Raw genomic sequence first — 19058 nt, forward strand, 5'->3', positions numbered from 1 at the left:
CTGTGATTTGATGCATTTAAAAGTTAATGACCAAACGTATCGTTACAAAAGTTCACAATGCTGTTGCAGATGAAATATAACTTGGATAACATTGAATAAATATCTTTTTGTCACGTTAGATGTACAGATTATTAAGCACTCAAACCCCTTTATCTAAACCTCGGACTCGCACATCCGCCATGATTGTAGTTTAACACTTTTTATTTGTGTTTGTAGTTAATCGAATCCTCGTCCAACGTGTAATGGGTCGTGGGCAATATTAGCCGTTAGACTGTGCACGGATCATTTTGGATTCATTCTAATCAGAACAAGTAGACCATACGGGTATCTTTGGAATACTCATTTCAACATACTACGGTTTGGGACACTATTTCTAATTTTGAATACTGTTTAGGACGGATAGTATGAGAATTGGAATGCAGCTCCAGTGATGCGATGACATTACCAATCAGCAATTAGCTATTTATATAGAAGACGGAACTTATTCTGCCATATTGCGCATTGCACTTTCTCCCATTCATAAATAATACGAGTACACCGTCATTGTATATCTAATACTATCTTCAGTACACTAAAATGTTCACTCCCTAAAAAGTCCCAAAATGCACTTTGAAAATCAGGGAGCATCAATGCTCACAATGGCAATGTACACACTCACTGTGTCCGAAATCGCTTGCTGTATTGTAGGTACTGCATTTGGTTAATTTGGTCCATTTTTGATTGCAATTCAGAACCATCATGGCGAGCAGTGCGCATCTGAAGTGTCTCAGCTGAAGAAATAATCCATATCGTCTTTAAAGGGCTAGTTCACCCAAAAATGAAAATTCTATCATTCATTACTCACCCTCATGTCGTTCCAAACCCGTAAGACCTTCGTTCATCTTCGGAACACTAATTAAGATATTTTTGACGAAATGGCCAATGGTAAGCCAGCGTTCTGGCGTAGCTCTGACGTAACTCGGAAGCACTGCACTGTATTTACTACATCTACATCATTTTTTTTGCACATAAAATGTATTCTCGACGCTTCAAAATTAAGGTTGAACCACTGTAGTCACATGGAAACAGCTGTCTATGGAGGGGTCAGAGAGCTCTCGGATTTCATCAAAAATATCTTTATTTGTGTTCGAAGGTCTTACGGGTTTGAAACTAACCCTTTAATATATCGGGCCAATTTTCTTCTGTTGTTCATTAATACTAGTATTGACATTGTACAATGAGGAATTTGTCATGTTGTCGGAAATAGTCATATACCAGTGCTCAAATTTGTGTACATGATATACTGATTCTTATACCTTGGTTACTCTTGTACCTTATACTCGATTCTGATGAAAATCGCTTAAAGGGGTCATGAACTGGCTTTTTTCATTTTTTTATACTATTGTCTGAGGTCAACTTATGACGTTTGCGTGGTTTTTACATTCAAAAACATCATAATGAATAAGTAATTATATAATAAGCTATTTTCTGCCCTGGTTTTGAGGCTCTCTCAAGAAACACTGGGTTTTGATGGACATGCCGCACTGAAGACTTGGGCTAGGATTGGATAACCGTTTTGTATATTTAATGCGATTCAGCTCCCCTGTGAGTAGGCTACACAAGGAATTGTTTTGAAAGCCTGTGAGAAACAACAAACGAAATGAATCGTCCCATAGGGCTCGCAAAATATCTTTATCAAACAAACACAATAATTTATCTCTCATCCACCCGCGATTGATTGGAATGTTATTTTTTTATTACTTGGCCCGCCCGATCGGTGGATATAAGCGTGAACCGTGCATCACACACACACACGCACGCCAAGTATGTTGCAGACTGCATGATCAAAACTTCCGCGATTGTATTTTTACTTCAAATATCAAGTCAAGAGGGTGAACGCACATCAAGAAAGGAATGTTATTTCACTATTTCGTTCAGTTGTTAGAGAATAAACACTACAATTAAAAACTGAACGCGTATTTTCAATAAAGTGTGAGTATGCCGAACGAAAGTCAGAGGACAAACGCAGCAGGAGCACGAGAGGGAAGTAAGAGCTGAGGTAACGTTAAGCGCGGCTGTCATTCCAGTCTGGTGCGTTTTCTGAACGCATATGGAAGCTAAACTTTCATAGGAATTCATTGAAAAGTTGAAACACTCACTTTGATCTGCACCGCTACGGTTAGGAATGTCCAAGGCCGAGCCGAGCGCATTTACATTCTGTGCATGAGATCTCGGCGGGTTGAAAACATGCAGAACAGCTCCATCTAGTGGCTGTAGTCTTTAGCCTCTGGACAAAAAATCCTCAGATGACGCAAAATGACGATGTTTGCGTCATAAAATGCAAAATTCTCTCATCTCAGGGGGATATGAGGGGGGAAAGTACCATAATTCAAATATATACGGGGTTTCTACTGATACAAAGCCTAATGCTAAATCACTGAAGTTACCCTTTAACACCGGCAGAGCTAGATAAGACAGAAGATGACAAAGATGAGGTCGATACGAAAATGATAACTAAATGGGCAGTTAACACTTTCAGTGACTTTTTGCGCCAAAGACAGAACAATTGTGATGTCGAGACCTACTCTTCTCTTTTAAATGAGACATTGCGGTAGTTTTATGCCTCTTTTCAGTCTACTGCTGAACGCGAATACAGTGTTGCAAGTTTGATGCATCTCAGAGCAAGTATTAACCGTCACATTACAAAATACAACATCATAAGTGATAGACTTCAAGTCAAGCAATGGCGTCTTTAAATCAGTTTTAAAGTGCTACAGGAAAAATGGAAAAGTCGCCAGATCATGTCAGTGACAGGCCACCGATGCGAGGTGAGTTTGCGGTCATATTGGGCCCCATCTTTGTCAGAGAGGAGGGCATGGAGTGACATACTGACATCTAGAACCTCAACAAGCAAAGCGAAACATAATTTCACCTCCAAGCCTAAACCTGAAAAAACCCTACCCTTTTCCATGTCTAATTTCACGATAAATGGAAATCTTGAGTTTAATATCAGTTAACTTAGTATAACAACGAGTAAAAAAATCCCCAAATGAAATTTCCAACTGTTTGATTTTTTATTTGTTTTATTTAATTTAATGCTTTTCAATAAGTAATGTGTCTTTATATTTACAGTAGCCTAAACTGTGGTTAGAGATGCCGGTTTTATTTCACACTCTACATAATTCATTTAAATAAATTATATGATTAGTTCAAAAAATGATTGCCTCGTCACTGTCAGTGTTGCCTGTCATTCATAAATAATTTTAATTATTCCATTAAAGAATCATTAAGTTAGCCTATGTTAGCTATATGCTTAAGCAATGAGGGGACTTCAGACTGTAGACTTTAAAGAAGAGATGCACACAGTGCAGGTAACTCACGCATGCCTCTCTCTCTCTCTCTCTCTCTCTCTCTCTCTCTCTCTCTCTATAATGAATTTAAATAAATGTGATAATTCGTTCAAATAAAAACAATCCAATGGCTCTACTTTATTTAAAGCTTTATTTATAATGACCAAGGTATAAGCGGGATAATCCACAGCTAGCCATGCATCAAAGGATTTGCGTCGGGTGGTTCTTCGCCTCTACGTCGTGCATTAAAATCCTTTAATGGATGACCTATAGGGAGCTGATTGACACACACCCACTGTAACAAGATCTACTGCACTGACGTGTCAGTATTTACACTGAGAACATCCTGAGGAATATTTATTCTTGATCTGAGGTTTTAGCAGTCACAAATTCACAATACAGCATCACAATTGCTTGAAATCAAACAAGGCATTTAAAAGTAGCTGGAGTTCAACAAACAGATATTTTAATGGATGCATTGTCTCAGAACATGCAGTCAAGGAAAGCCAAGGTTCTGTCTCAGAGGAGTTCATCCTCAATTCAGCATGACATATCCACAACAGTTCTGCAAGATTTATTCTCCATTGTGGTCATGGTTTAGTGTAACTTTTTATGAAATCCTTCATCAAATACATGACACAAAGGGCCTTGGAGTGCACAGTGAGCTCATGAATACAGAACTGAATCAGCTACGGAAAACACACAAACTGGACAAGTAATTCAAGTGTGACGAGTCCACCCAGAGGAATCAGCGTCGCCCTGGCAACAACACACCTGTACATCATCACCATGGGCTGATCGGTCACAGCTGCACCTCATCAGCTCAGAGACATATAAGCGGCTACGGATGAACAGACAGACAGACTCTGGTCTCGAGCTGAATGTACTGCTGGACTAACCTCTCTCTTTGTTCTCCTAGAAAGCAGCGAGTGACCGACAGCCCACTTCACTGGAGCACGTTTGGGACACCCACTTTCACCAGGATCGAGCACCACACGGGACGAGGATTCACCAGCCACCACGCACCGGCTCACTAACTGTTTTCACCCTTATCACGAGCACTGTAATTAAAATCCACCCTCCGGGGCCTTTTTCACTCAACCTGCCTTGTCGTGTGATTCCTCACCCCGTGACACAAGGAACCTCTTTAAGTTACAAAGATTATTTTATTGAGTTATGTTGACATAATGCTGATGATTACATTAGCTTAATAAACAAGTTAAGTAACAAATTCAAATGTCTTGATAACTTTGGAAATCGGATAGTGAATTTCTAGTTTGCATAGGTCTAGGTTTTTGACATGAAATAAAAAATGACTCAGCTGCTGTTATTGTATTCATTGAGTAGGTGTTTTCTTGTTGAATGTGTCAAAAGCTTCAACTGAGTGCTTGTGCTTTTTTAGTGTAGCTGAAATGTGAAATGTTTTTATGAAAGAAATTATGTTTTATTAACAAAGTTTGGGAGGAACACGTTCAAATTATCTATCTAATCATCATGTCATTCCAAGCAGCTGTCAGCAATCAGTAATCAACATGTCTACCAAATCAGCACAAGTGGAGGATTATATAAATACCAGTCAACTCGCCAATGTTGCTGCTCAAGAAACATTTTCTATTATCAATGTCGAAAACAATTGTGCTGCTTAATATTTTTGTTGTAACATGATACATTTTCTGAGATTCTTTAAAGGGTTAGTTCACCCAAAAATGAAAATGATGTCATCAATGACTCCACACCCGTAAGATCTCTGTTCATCTTCGGAACACAGTTTAAGATATTTTAGATTTAGTCCGAGAGCTTTCTGTCCCTCCATTGAAAATGTCACCAGATAACACGTCATGAATGCGGATTGACAACAGACAGGGAAGAGAAGACAATGCTGAATAAAGTCGTAGTTTTTGTTATTTTTTAAACTAACCCACTGATGTCAAATGGACTACTTTGATGATCTTTTTATTACCTTTCTGGACATGGACAGTATACCGTACATACATTTTCAATGGAGGGACAGAAATTTTCGGACTAAATCTAAAATATCAAAACAATAAAAATAACTGTGTTTCAAAGATGACCGGAGATCTTACGGGTGTGGAACGACATGAGGGTGAGTCATTAATGACATCATTTTCATTTTTGGGTGAACTAATCCTTTAAAGTGACCTAACTAACCTTAACTAACTTAAGGGAACTAACCCTTTAACCCTTTATTTTTGACTATTCGGACGTTTTGTTTGATTTTCTCATCGGAGCCGCAGCTGGGTGCTTAAAATGCGCGGCCAGACGCAAGCGGGGGAAGCGAGCAGGTGTGCTGGTTAAACTCCATGCGTGCAACCTCCTAACTGCACTCCCTAGTATTCATCTTGCGAATCTCCGATCCCTTCCTAACAAAACGGACGAACTTCTTCTCCTCACCCGCGTTAAGAAGGATTTTTCAAACTCTGCTGCACTGTGCTTCACTGAAACCTGGCTGAGTGAAGCCATACCGGACAACGCAATATATCTGCCGGGCTTCCAGTTGTTCCGAGCGGATCGCATCGCGGAACTAACAGGCAAAACGAGAGGTGGTGGATTGTGTTTCTACATTAACGAAAGTTGGTGTTCAGATGTAACAACGCTGAAGAAGATGTGCTCTCCTAATCTAGAGGCGCACTTCATAAACTGTAAACCTTTCTACTCGCCGCGGGAGTTTTCCTCGTTCATTCTCGTGAATGTTTACATCTCTCCAGACGCGTATGTGAGCGCGCCGCTACAACAGCTGGCTGAACAAATAGCCGAGACTGAACAAAGGTATCCAAACTCTCTTTTAATCATTCTTGAAGATTTTAACAGCAAATCTCTCCCGTGAACTGCCAAAATACAGACAGCACGTTACATGTCCCACCAGAGACAGTAATATACTGGACCACTGTTACACAACAATAAAGAATGCATATCACTCCGTCCCACGGGCAGCTTTGGGTTGAAGCTTTGGTAAAAAGATGGACTAATGAAGCAGACCTGGACTTACAAGCCTGCTTCGATTGCACTGATTGGACTGTTTTTGAAGCTGCTACCACTGATCTGGATGAGCTCACAGATTCTGTAACATACATCAGTTTCTGTGAGGATACATGCATTCCTACCAGGACATTCTTATCATTCACTAATGATAAACCATGGTTTACTGGAAAACTCAAACAGCTCCGTCATGCCAAAGAGGATGCTTACAGAAGTGGGGATAAAGTCTTGTATAACCAGGCCAGAAACAGACTGACAAAGGAGATCAGAGTTGCCAAAAGAAGCTACTCTGAAAAGCCAGTTTTCAGCAGACAACCCGGCTTCAGTTTGGACAGGCTTGAGGAACATTACAAACTACCAGTCACCATCCCCCCATTCTGTAGAGAATCAACAACTGGCTGAGGATCTGAATGCATTCTACTGCAGGGTTTGAAAAGTCCAGTCTCACACCACACACCCGCTCTGATCTGCAATTCACACGTTCACCATCACCTCCGGCACCCCCTCTCCTCCCCCCTCCTGTCATCCAACCCGAGCTTAAGGTCTGTGTGGAGGATGTGAACCGAGTTGTTCAAAAAACAGAAGACTAGGAAAGCTTCAGGCCCAGATGACATCTCATCTGCCTGTTTGAAAGCCTGTGCTGACCAACTGGTCCCAGTCTTCACGCAGATCTTCAACAGATCATTGGAGCAGTGTGAAGTTCCCTGTTGCTTCAAACGCTCCACTATCATTCCCGTCCCCAAAAAATCCAAAATCACTGGACTTAATGACTACAGACCTGTCGCTCTCACGTCTGTGGTCATGAAGTTGTTTGAAAGACTGGTTCTGGCCCACCTGAAGGACGTCACTGGACCCTTGCTGGATCCTCTTCAATTTGCCTACAGAGCAAACAGGTCTGTGGATGATGCAGTCAACATGGGACTGCATTATATCCTGCAACATCTCGACAGACCTGGGACTTATGCAAGGATCTTATTTGTGGACTTCAGTTCGGCCTTCAATACCATCATGCTTGATCTTCTCTCAGCTAAACTGACCCAGCTCTCCATGCCATCTTCAATCTGTCAGTGGATCTCCAGCTTCCTGACAGACCGACACCAGCTCGTGAGACTGGGGAAACTCACATCCAGGACTCTCACTACCAGCACTGGCGCCCCCCAGGGGTGTGTTCTCTCCCCACTGCTCTTCTCCCTGTACACCAATGACTGCACTTCTAAAGACCCCTCTGTGAAGCTCCTGAAATTTTTAGACGACACCACTGTCATCGGCCTCATCCAAAACGGTGATGAGTCTGCTTACAGACTGGAGGTTGAACAGCTGGCTGTCTGGTGCAGTTATAACAACCTTGAGCTTAACACGCTCAAAACGGTGGAGATGATAGTGGACTTCAGGAGGAACAGCCCAGCTCTCCCCCACTCACCAGGATGAACAGCACTGTGGAAGCAGTGGAGTCATTCAGGTTCATGGGCACTACCATCTCTCAGGACCTGAAGTGGGACAATCACATTGACTCCGTTGTGAAAAAGGCCAAGCAGAGACTGTACTTCCTTCGTCAGCTGAGGAAGTTCAAACTCCCACAGGAGCTGCTGATTCAGTTCTACTCGGCTGTCATTGAGTCTGTCTTATGCACTTCCATTACTGTATGGTTTGGTTCTGCTACCAAATCTGACATCAGGAGACTACAACGCACAATCCGGACTGCAGAAAGGATTATTGATTATTGGAATATTGGAGATATTTATATTTATATTTAGCCATACTACTCACAAATTGTAAATATGTTTATAATCTGTAAATGTTTATTCGGACTAAACGTAACTGTGACCTAATATTTTTTTGATGCTATTTTCATATATTTATTCTTAGAATATGTATTACTATGTTCGTGTTGTGTTTGTATTGTATATGTGCACTAGAAACTTCAGCACCAAGATAAATTCCTTGTGTGTGCAAGCACACTTGGCAATAAAGCTCTTTCTGATTCTGATTCTAAAGAAGAGAACGTTCAAAGGAGCAGCATTTATTTGAAATATAAATCTTTTTTAACATTATAAATGTCTGTAAAGTCTTACTTTCATACTCATACTGACCCCAAACTTTTGAATGGCAGTGTACACCGATCAGGCATAACATTATGATAATATTGTGTTTGTCCCCCTTTTGCTGCCAAAACAGCCCTGACCCGTCGAGGCATGGACTCCACTAGACCCCTGAATCTGAAGGTGTGCTGTGGTATCTGGCACCAAGATGTTGGCAGCATATCCTTTTAGTCCTGTAAGTTGTGAGATCGGGCCTCCATGGATCGTACTTGTTTGTTCAGCACATCCCACAGATGCGAGATCTGGGAAATTTGGAAGCCAAGTCAACACCTCAAACTCGTTGTTGTGCTCCTTAAACCATTCCTGAACCATTTTTGCTTTGTGGCAGGGCACATTATCCTGCTGAAAGAGGCCACAGCCACCAGGAAATACCATTTCCATGAAAGGGTGTACATGGTCTGCAACAATGCTTAGGTAGGTGGTACGTGTCAGTAACATCTACATGGATGGGAGGTCCCAAGGTTTCTCAGCAGAACATTGCCCAAAGCATCACACTGCCTCCGCCGGCTTGCCTTCTTCCCATAGTGCATCCTGGTGCCATGTGTTCCCCAGGTAAGCGACGCACACACACCCTGCCATCCACGTAATGTAAAAGAAAACGTGATTCATCGGACCAGGCCACCATCTTCCGTTGCTCAGGTCCAGTTCTGATGCTCACGTGCCCACTGTTGCCGTTTTTGTGGATGGACAAGGGTCAGCATGGGCACCCTGACTGGTCTGTGATGCCACCTCTACTAATAGCGCATTGACTGGTGTTGTTTGGTTCTGTTTCATGTTGATGGTCTTATCTTGTTTCCTTTCAGTCATGTGATCCTGCCATGTGCTCCATTGTCATGTGATTCCCTTATCCTCATGTGTTATGTTCTCATTGGTTGTTTTAGTCATGTGTTCTCAGTTCAGTTCTGTCATTGGTTCATTGTCTTGATTGTTCACAGGTGTCTTGTTTAGTCATTAGTCTTTGTGTATTTAAGCCCTCATGTTTGCCATGTGTCCTTGTCGAGTATTGTTTCTTTTCTATTGAGTTTTTTGTTTTGTTTAGTCAAGTCTGTTTCAAGTCACGGTCATCGTTTGTTTTGTTTCTGTTCATGGTTTGCACACTTTGGATTTGTAAATAAACTGAACTCGGTTTCTGCAACTTGCCTTCAGTGGACTTGTTAAAATTATACACTCGCAAGGGCTTGAGAACCAGACAAAAAGGCAGAAGTACAAATAGCATACTAATGAGATACTATTTACACTTACTTTATTTGCACCTCATTGTGCAAATAGTCACTAAAAGTAGTAGAGGGAATTATTAAATTTCTCATTAATTTTACTTTTCTTTTTTTTAGTCTCTAACAAGCTACAATGATTAGGTTGGGAGCCAAAATTAAAAAGCTCTAGCAGAATGGCATTAATTGGATTTGTGATTTTAAGTGCAGCACAAAGCAACTTCAACAGGTTCTATTCCTTCTTACGTCAAATAACTGTTCAGGGTTACTTTTACATGCACTCAAAAAAATAACTCTTTGAATGAACATAAAAAAATCATGGAAAGTATTTCCACATGATTAACTTGCTTTATTTCAGCATTATGCAATTCTGTTATTCCAATTTGATGTACTTACGTTGGGTCAACTTAATTTATTAAGGTTGATTCAACTTATTTACTATGGTTAGGCACAGCTTAATTTAATAGTGTCAGCCCAACTAATTTATTTATGTTAGCCTAACAAAAGTGCTTAATGCTGAAAGAAAGCCATTTCATCACATGGAAATCCTTTCCATGATTTAATTACATTAATTCAAAAAATAGGTTTTGAGAGCATTTACAATACCTTTTACAAGATTTTATTGGCTAGCCAGAAGATGGTTTTGTTACATCCATGGCATGCCTAGAGTAGTTTTTTATTATTAAAACAACTTAAATAGTTATTAGTAGGTCCTCACCCCAACCAAATGCTCTACACTTCACCACAATGGTAACCTCCAAAAACACTAACATAACACAAACTTTTAAATACCAACATAAAACATTAAGCATTAAAAAGTCTCTCAATTATCTCATCTTATTAAAAATGCATCAAATTGCACTTTATTTAAACATTTAGTCTCCGAATTCAGCCCCTTTGCAAAGCATGATGGGAAGTGAAAGTCTTATTTCTTTGGGTTACTTGATTGAAACATGTTATTTCAAAATTAAAACATCAAGTTATGTCAAAGAGTAACGGTTTTAAGTCAGTTTAACATGAATCAATTACACTTGAGCCAGAAACCTAATATAATGGTGTTAAATCAAGATGAATTGCTTAAATAAAGTGAACAGCATCATAAATAATTTTTTGGAGTGTGCCTGAATTTCAGTTGCAGTCAATTAAAAAAAGAAAGTAGGCCTACACATTCAAAGTATTTGCAGATAATCTTCTATCACTTCCTGTTCGTACAGCACAGAGACTGATAAAGTATACAGTATTGCTAGATGAGAAATATTATGACATTACAGAGAGGTACTGCCGGTACTTTTATTTTCTTTATTGCTGGACAGCAGACACCTGACTTTCATTTTAAAAGGCAACCAGCTCTTCTTTAAAACTCAACGACAACCTGTTATTTATTTTGACACATAAAGCACTGCTTCCAAGTCTAAAAACATCACAATTCAAAGCTGGCTGCAGGAAAAATCAATTCTGTCAGTTATTTGGAAAATTACAGTTCATTTGAGTCATTACCTACTCCAAAGCTGTTGAATGGTAGTCTGCCCATCAAAAAAAATTATTTAAAGTTCAAAATATATGTAAAAAACATATTTTTGCCAGGGGTTTCTATTTGGTACATTTATAATGTGATTAACTGATTCATTTGACTACTCTTTCTGAAGCTTTCTTGGGGGTGAAAACTTTTGAACTGGATGAAGATGTCCATATTTTTCTTATTTTGTTTGAATATCAGTATTTTTCATTTACTACTGCCCTTCGGAAACAACAGAAGATACTTGCATGTTTCCCGGCAGACAAATTAAGTACAATTTACCTTGACCTTCAAATTGCCCAGCTCTTAATGAGTCATGTCTCATGTTTCCTTCTGGAGCATCAGTGAATGTTTGAACCTTTTTAAGTTGTGTTTGAGTCCCTCAATTGTCCTCAGTGTGGAAAGATGGACCTCAAAATCATACAGTCACTGCTGGAAAGGGTTCAAATGTGCAAAAGAAAACTGAAATATTTTTCTGAAGAACGTTGGCCAGTTTAACTGCTCAAGACAAACAAGGGACTCATGAACAACCATCACAAAACAACTTTTCAGAGAAACCATTTGTTTTGAGGTTTCACCAGGACAACAACAACTCCTTGGTCTTTAAAAATGATACTCAAATATAAATCTGACTAATTTTCAAATTTGTTTTTATGAATCAACATCTCAGGAAAATGTTATGAGGTTTCTAATCAAAATGTGACTTTGTGTGTGTGTGTGTGTGTGTGTTTGTGTGTGTGTTTGTGTGTGTGTTTGTGTTTGTGTTTGTGTTTGTGTGTGTGTGTGTGTGTGTGTGTGTGTGTGTGTGTGTGTGTGTGTGTGTGTGTGTGTGTGTGTGTGTGTGTGTGTGTGTGTGTGTGTGTGTGTGTGTGTGTGTGTGTGTGTCTTATGCTCTAAATAATAATGACATGAAAAAATACTTTGTTTTCCAGAGTCTTAGGTTAAGGTAGGTTAGGGTTCATAAACTTTTGAACAGGGTAATTTTTATAAATTCAGTATTATTATTTTTTTTTCTTGTGCACTTTATGTAAACATCTTTTATGTAAAATATATTATTACAGTACTAAATAAAAAATAACACGCATTTTGTTAAAATAATATTAACATTTTATGCAAGGGGTTCACATACGTTTTCTTGCCACTGTAACTGCTTTTTATTTGAATATATATTGAAATATAATTTATTCCTGTGACAACAGAGCTGAATTTTCAGCATCACTACTCCATTCTTCAGTGTCACATGATCCTACAGCTATCATTCTAATATGCTGATTTGCTGCTCAAAAAACATTTAATATCATCAATGATTTTTTTTTTTTTTTAATGATACATTTGTGATGCATAGTTTTTGTAAAAGAAAATAAATCAAGCTCTGGTGATGAAGAAACCCACATTATATAAGGTTTATTTAAAAACAACAGTCCGTTAACATTTAAATGGTATTTGAGTGTGGGTTTTGTTTCCAGGGGGCTTTACTTAAAACCAAAATACAATACTTACAGAGCCGTTCACCAGGTGTTAAAGGTCAACACTACATATGCGATGCGCATCACCTTTGCTTATCTATTGCATTTCTGAAGTGGCCTTTAGCATGCACACACTGAATATGTGAAAAAGGTGCAGGTGTTTAGGTGCAGGTTCCTCAAAGAACATTTGAAAGCTGTAGCATATCAGACCTGATTTGACCTTAAAGATTCATGAGAATTCCATGGAGCCCTACTAGAATAAGTAGACTGCTCACAGGCACAGAATGGACAGGAATACTGAACAGAAAATCTGTTAGTCATTCATAAATTCATACGAATCAATCTAAGTGACTGAAAGTCTTTTGAGAAAATACATTCATGCATCAATGACAGAACCAATATGCAGCATGCAAAGTTCTTAAAATCAACGAGAAAAGATTTATGAATATTTCATTGCCTGGATATAAATTTGTATTTTTAAGATGCTACCATCAAAGCATTCAAGATGCCGATATTTTGTATCTGTTAAGGAGCCATGAAGCATATGGACAACAATAGGATTATTTAGGTTCGAAACTAAATGTAAATTCTTTCATTAATAAGGGAAACACTTGGTAACACTATTTTACTGTGCCCTTGCTGCATGTACTTATTGTAGTAATAGCTATTGTGCATAATTACATACAACTAAACCAAACCCTAAAGCAAGTACCTTTTCCCCCAGTTCCACTGAAAAGGCTTAAACTAGTCCCAGACTAAATGCATGTTTAAGCTGTTTTAACTGAAAGCAGCTTGCACTTAAAATCTTAAAGTGCCATTGATTTTAAAGGGTTCGTTCACCCAAAAATGAAATGTCTTCCATTAATGACTCACCCCAATGTTGTTCCACACCCGTAAGACCTCCGTTCATCCTCGGAACACAGTTTAAGATATTTTAGATTTAGTCCGAGGGCTTTCAGTCCTTTGAATGTAAGTGTATGCACACTTTGCTGTCCACGTCCAGAAAGGTAATGAAAACATCATCAAAGTAGTCCATATGTGACATCATTTGGTTAGTTAGACTCTTTTGAAGCGTCGACAATACATTTTGGTCCAAAAATAACAAAAACTAAGACTTTATTAAGCATTGTCTTCTCTTCCGGTTTTGTTTGAATCCGCGTTCACGACGCCACAGTGACGCTGCTGACGTAAGACGCTGTGACGTGTTATCTGGTGCGATAGATATGGACTACTTTGATGATGTTTTCATTACCTTTCTGGACATGGACAGCAAAGTGTGCATACACTTACATTCAAAGGACTGAAAGCCCTCGGACTAAATCTAAAATATCTTAAACTGTGTTCCATTTACATTTACATTTATGCATTTGGCAGACGCTTTTATCCAAAGCGACTTACAGTGCCCTTATGGACAATCCCCCTGGAGCAACATGGAGTAAAGTGCCTTGCTCAAGGACACACTGGTGGTGACCTGGGATTGAACCAGCAACCTTCTGCGTATCAGTTCCATGGTTTAACCCACTGGACCACCATCTCACATGTTCCGAGGAAGAACGGAGGTCTTTCGGGTGTGGAACAACATTGGGGTGAGTCATTAATGGAAGAAATTTCATTTTTGGGTGAACTAACCCTTTAAGGTGTCCGTGTTACAGTGTAATTATACATTTAAGTATTGAGTAATAATAATTAACATGTACTTAGGGTTAGGGTATAGGATTAGGGTTTGGATTAGGGTTAGTTGCATGCAATTATGCATTATTTGCTGTTTTCACTGTCCTCAAAACGGCCTGAGAATTTCCTCGTTCTATGAAGTCCCTCCTTCAGAAATACGTAACGAGTTCTGATTGTGCCAGCGGTTCCCGTGTTGTGATTCGACAGCGGCTTAGGGCACGCAGAGTGCACGTGCCCCGGAAAGGTCACGCCTCTTACCATAACGGGGAGATGAACGCGCTCAAACTACAGCCCCTGAAGGCCAAACAAAGGTGATTTGACTCCGGGATGAAAATAACAGCGTGTGAACGACATGGCGACAAACGCAACCGAACCGAACCGAACGCAACACTTCCTCTTCTCCACGAGGGAGAGCAACAAGACCACGCCCCCTTTTTCGCGTATTCTTGTGGGCGGAGGTTAGTCAACAAACTGCTCTACTGACGTAATTAAAGCAGGATGTACAGGGATGTAGTCCAAACCGGCCGTTCGCTGTAGGCTTTGAAAGGGAACTTCTGTTAAATAAAATATCTCGCTTGGCATTGAACTTTGAGCTTTATAATTTTACAGGTATTATTTATGCTCTAACAGCAACATTACACACTAACTAAAGTTTGGAAAATGGGATCACGAAGAACAGGACCTTTAAAATAAATTTTAGTTGTGATTTAGAATATAGTACATGAATCATGTGAACTACAGTTATTGTAAATTTTCCTACATTTTTGGTCCTAGTAGTATGGAAAAGAGCTGCATGAAGATTCTTCACAATTCTTCTTTTGTTGTACTGAAGTTTTAGTTAAGATAGTTTCAGAACCAAATTACAACAAGTAAACACAACAAGTAAATAATAAACCGATTTTCCTTTCTGAGTGAACTAATTCCCAAAAAGTAACCTACAACAGACAAAATGTATTTTCAAAAGTTTGGGGTCAAGATTTTTTTTTAAGAATAAAATACTTTTATTCAGCAATTATGCATTAAATTTCTTAAAAGGGAGAGCAAAGACATCTATAATGATATATATTTTTTTAAATGCTGTTGAACCTTCTATTCATCAAAACAATCATGAAAAAAAATTTATCATGGTTTCCACACACCAAAAAAAAAAAAAAGATCATTAAAGATGTTTCTTGAAAACTAAATTATCATATTTCTGAAGGATCATTTGATACAGAAGATGGAGTAATGATGCTGAAAATTACATAAAAAACCCCCACTAAAATTACCATTTTAAATCGTAACAACATTTCATAACATTACTTTTTTGATCACATAAGTGCATATATACAGCTAGAAAAAAAATGGATGAAGGGATATTTATATTCTTGTTCTGCTTTTGTGTGCAGACTGCAATTACTTACAAAAATAGATAACCTGACATTTGGTAGTAGACCGCATCAATTCAGTCAATTGGTAATGCAGTCGGTGGTAACTGGTGATGTCAGTTTTTATTGTCTGACACCATTCTTGTGTGAATGAATTTGCAGAAATTACACTGTAAAATTAACCCAACCTACAACAAGCAATTCAATCAAGGAGATAAATATGTGAAGTCATATAAAAAAATAAAATGACCAACTTGATCCTTTGATTACTAGACTAAAAGTTTGCAGAAGGTTCGTTACTGACAGAATGGCACTCGCCCAATATTTGCTGTAAGTAAATTACACCTCACACCCTGATATTATCCACAACATGATAAACTGCCACGCACAGCTCTGATCAGCAATGGTGACATTCATCAATAATAAATATCCCACCCGGGCTGCAAGAAAAGACACAATTTAATGCATTCACTTTCACAGTGTGAGTCTCTTGACATCTCAAGATGTCAACTCATTTCCAACCCAAAAAGTGCCAACGCAATTTATAGTATATCATGCATTTAAAAAAATGGAGTGCCAGATTATATACTTCACTTTGTATGTTTTGGATTGCATGCACCTTTTAGTAGACCAAATTCAGTAGAATTACCTCACATAAACTTACAGTCCAGCACTTAAAAGCCAATTTTCCAGCTCACACCGTCAAAAGTTAGCCCTTAAAAAGCTTTCACTTTGACAGAGGTCTTCAAACTAGCACTGTTGCTGTTCAGAAAACTAATGAAATTAGCTTCATTTCAATCTAGTAGCAGCAGGACTGTCCTTTTGTAACAGGAACAGCAGCACGGACACAAATTAAGATAAAATCCTCACTTGAGAATCATCAATAAAGGTCTTTCAAGTTAATTTAGGGTGCTTTCACACTTGGTTCGATTGCCTGGACCGAACCCGAGTTCGATTGCCCCCCCCCCTCCCCCGCTGGACTGTGTTCATATTATATTAAATGAAAAGTTGAAAATGAAAACTATACTCCCATTCCTGCGTAATAATAAAAGGAACTTTGCTGCCGTACCATGGGTGCAGCGGCACAATGATATTACACAGCGCCTGAAAATAGGCTAAATTCAACATAACCAACGTCACAACCTGCTTGCACAGGGAGCGTAAGCTCAGGCGCTGCGACTGCGTAATATCATTGCGCCTGCTGCATCCATGATGTAACTACAAAAGAGTCAAGTTTTAAATAGGAAAAATATCTAAACTCTTTTGGTCATTTTTGAGTGAGATGCTAACGGTCTAATCAGATTCAGTGATCTATGCTAAGCTATGCTAAAAGTGCTACCGCCAGACCCGGGGATCGGCTGAATGGATTCGAAAACAGTAAAACTCAACTGTTTAACTCTAGGGGAGTTGTAAAATGAGCCTATTTGTTAAAAAGAGTGGAGTGTTCCTTTAACAGTTCACCCCAAAAAATAACAATTCTGTTTACTCACCTACTTCACTTACAATTATTCCTTTAATCACATGCATGGACTCTAGTTAGGTACAAACATAAAATACATCATTCACAAGTCAAAAGGTGAATAAAATCTCTCTGTGCATTTTTCAAATCAGTAACAATACGAATATATATCCGCAAGAGGATCTAGACTAGTTATTTGTTTTTCTTCTGCTTGATTTTCCCTTTTTTTTACAAACAACCCCCCTCTCCCACCAGCACATTCCAAGCGCTTGCAATGAATTACCTAAAGCAAACAAAAAAAGAACAAATAAATAAAATGCATTCTTGTACAGACAGGAGTGTTGTTTCAGTAAGGTCACATTGTTGCACAGGAAAAAAAATAAAATATGGAAGCTCAGTACATAATTTTCTTTCTTCCTCATTATCTTTTCCCCTTTATATTATTCCATTCAGTCACTACTTTCTTGCATCTCTTAATCGACAAGCCACAGCCGTGATGAGGGCGGCACCTTTTCCGCTGCCATCTTCTGATTGGACGAGAGTGACCTCACAGTTGGGTGCCAGGTCTCTTAAGGTCTCCCGCATGATGGTGGCAAAGCTGATGAGACAAAAGAGGAGACAACAGGACTTATAGTATAAGCAAAATCTGTTCTTTTGTGCATTTATTGTTTTTGTTTTTTCATTCCTAGAGCAGAGTACGTTAAAAAAAATCTGCACTTTTTCCAAAACTCAATTTCCAGTGTTTTTAAGATTTATTTATATACTATTATTGTATTTATTAATATGTTGAATTAGCTATTAGTTTAATATTTTCGGTTTTCATTTTAATTCATAATATTATATTTATTGCATTACATTACATAGTGTTTATTATGTTGAATTAGCTATTAGTTTAATATTTTCAGTTTTCATTTTAATTAATTATATTATATTTATTACATTACATTACATAGTATTTATTATGTTGAATTAGCTATTAGTTTTATATTTTCATTTTAGTTTTAGAAATTCTGTTGGGCTTATGTTATCCTGTTTTAAATATTTCCATTTAGGTTTGGTTTCTATTTAACTTAATATATTGTAATATATTTTAGTACTTCAATTTGAACTTGAAGTTTTATTTCCATTTTATTTTTATGATTTTTCATATTATATTAATTCATATTATTATATTATATTAGTTATAATAAAATATATTTTATTATCAATGAATTAAAGTTTTAGTTGTTAAAGGGGTATTTCAGCGCTGGGAAGATGAATGTGTATTTAAACTGGGTAATTTATGTAGTAGAAATGTGAAATTATTTTGGAATTTGGTGCCTTCTAGACTGAGAAAAGACAGAATGTATTTTTGACTCATGTGGATGATAGACAACAACTCCCAGAATGCACTTGCTTCGCTGCCCAACGAGGCCACTCCCAAAGCCACGGCTGCTGGTTATCAATTGCCCACCATGACACCGCCCCCACAGTGGTTTTGATTTTCATAGTAATAAAATAATTTTGTTCAGTTAGAGAACAGACACTACAATTAAAAACCCAACGTGTCTTTTCAATAAAGTGTGAGTGAGCCGAACGAAAGTCACGGCGCAAGCGCAGCAGGAGTCATTTCATTCATCACGAGAGCGAAGAGCTGACCAGAGCTAAAGTCATTCTTGACGTGTGTCCAGTCTGGCGCGTTTTCGGATCATGCCTATGGAAGCTTAACTTTCATAGGAATTCATTGAAAAGTTGAAACACTCAGTTTTCTCTGCAACGCTCCATTATGAATGCCCGAGGCCTGGCCGAGCGCATTTAAATTCTGAGTGAGATCTCTCCCCTGTGGGCGGGTTGAAAACATGCGGAACTAGCTCCTCCTACTGGCTTTATTCTTTAGCCTCTGGCCCAAAAATCCTCAGATGACGCAAAATTAGAGGTCGACGCACCGATAGTTGATTGGTGGA

The 19058-nt window shown here is 38.6% G+C and overlaps 1 protein-coding gene across 1 annotated transcript in view; it reads right to left on the minus strand.

The window, feature by feature from the left end:
• Positions 1-15112: 15112 nt before the first annotated feature.
• hk2 (hexokinase 2) overlaps positions 15113-19058 on the minus strand; it is a 73103-nt gene continuing 69157 nt past the window's right edge. The window contains exon 18 of the mRNA XM_079815597.1: positions 15113-17713. Within this exon, the coding sequence (XP_079671723.1) occupies positions 17572-17713 (142 nt within the window). The 3' untranslated portion in view covers positions 15113-17571. The remainder of the gene's footprint in view (positions 17714-19058) is intronic.

This window comes from Gobio gobio (genome assembly GCF_949357685.1).
Source record: "Gobio gobio genome assembly, chromosome: 4".
In the NCBI taxonomy this organism is placed as follows: Eukaryota; Metazoa; Chordata; class Actinopteri; order Cypriniformes; family Gobionidae; genus Gobio; species Gobio gobio.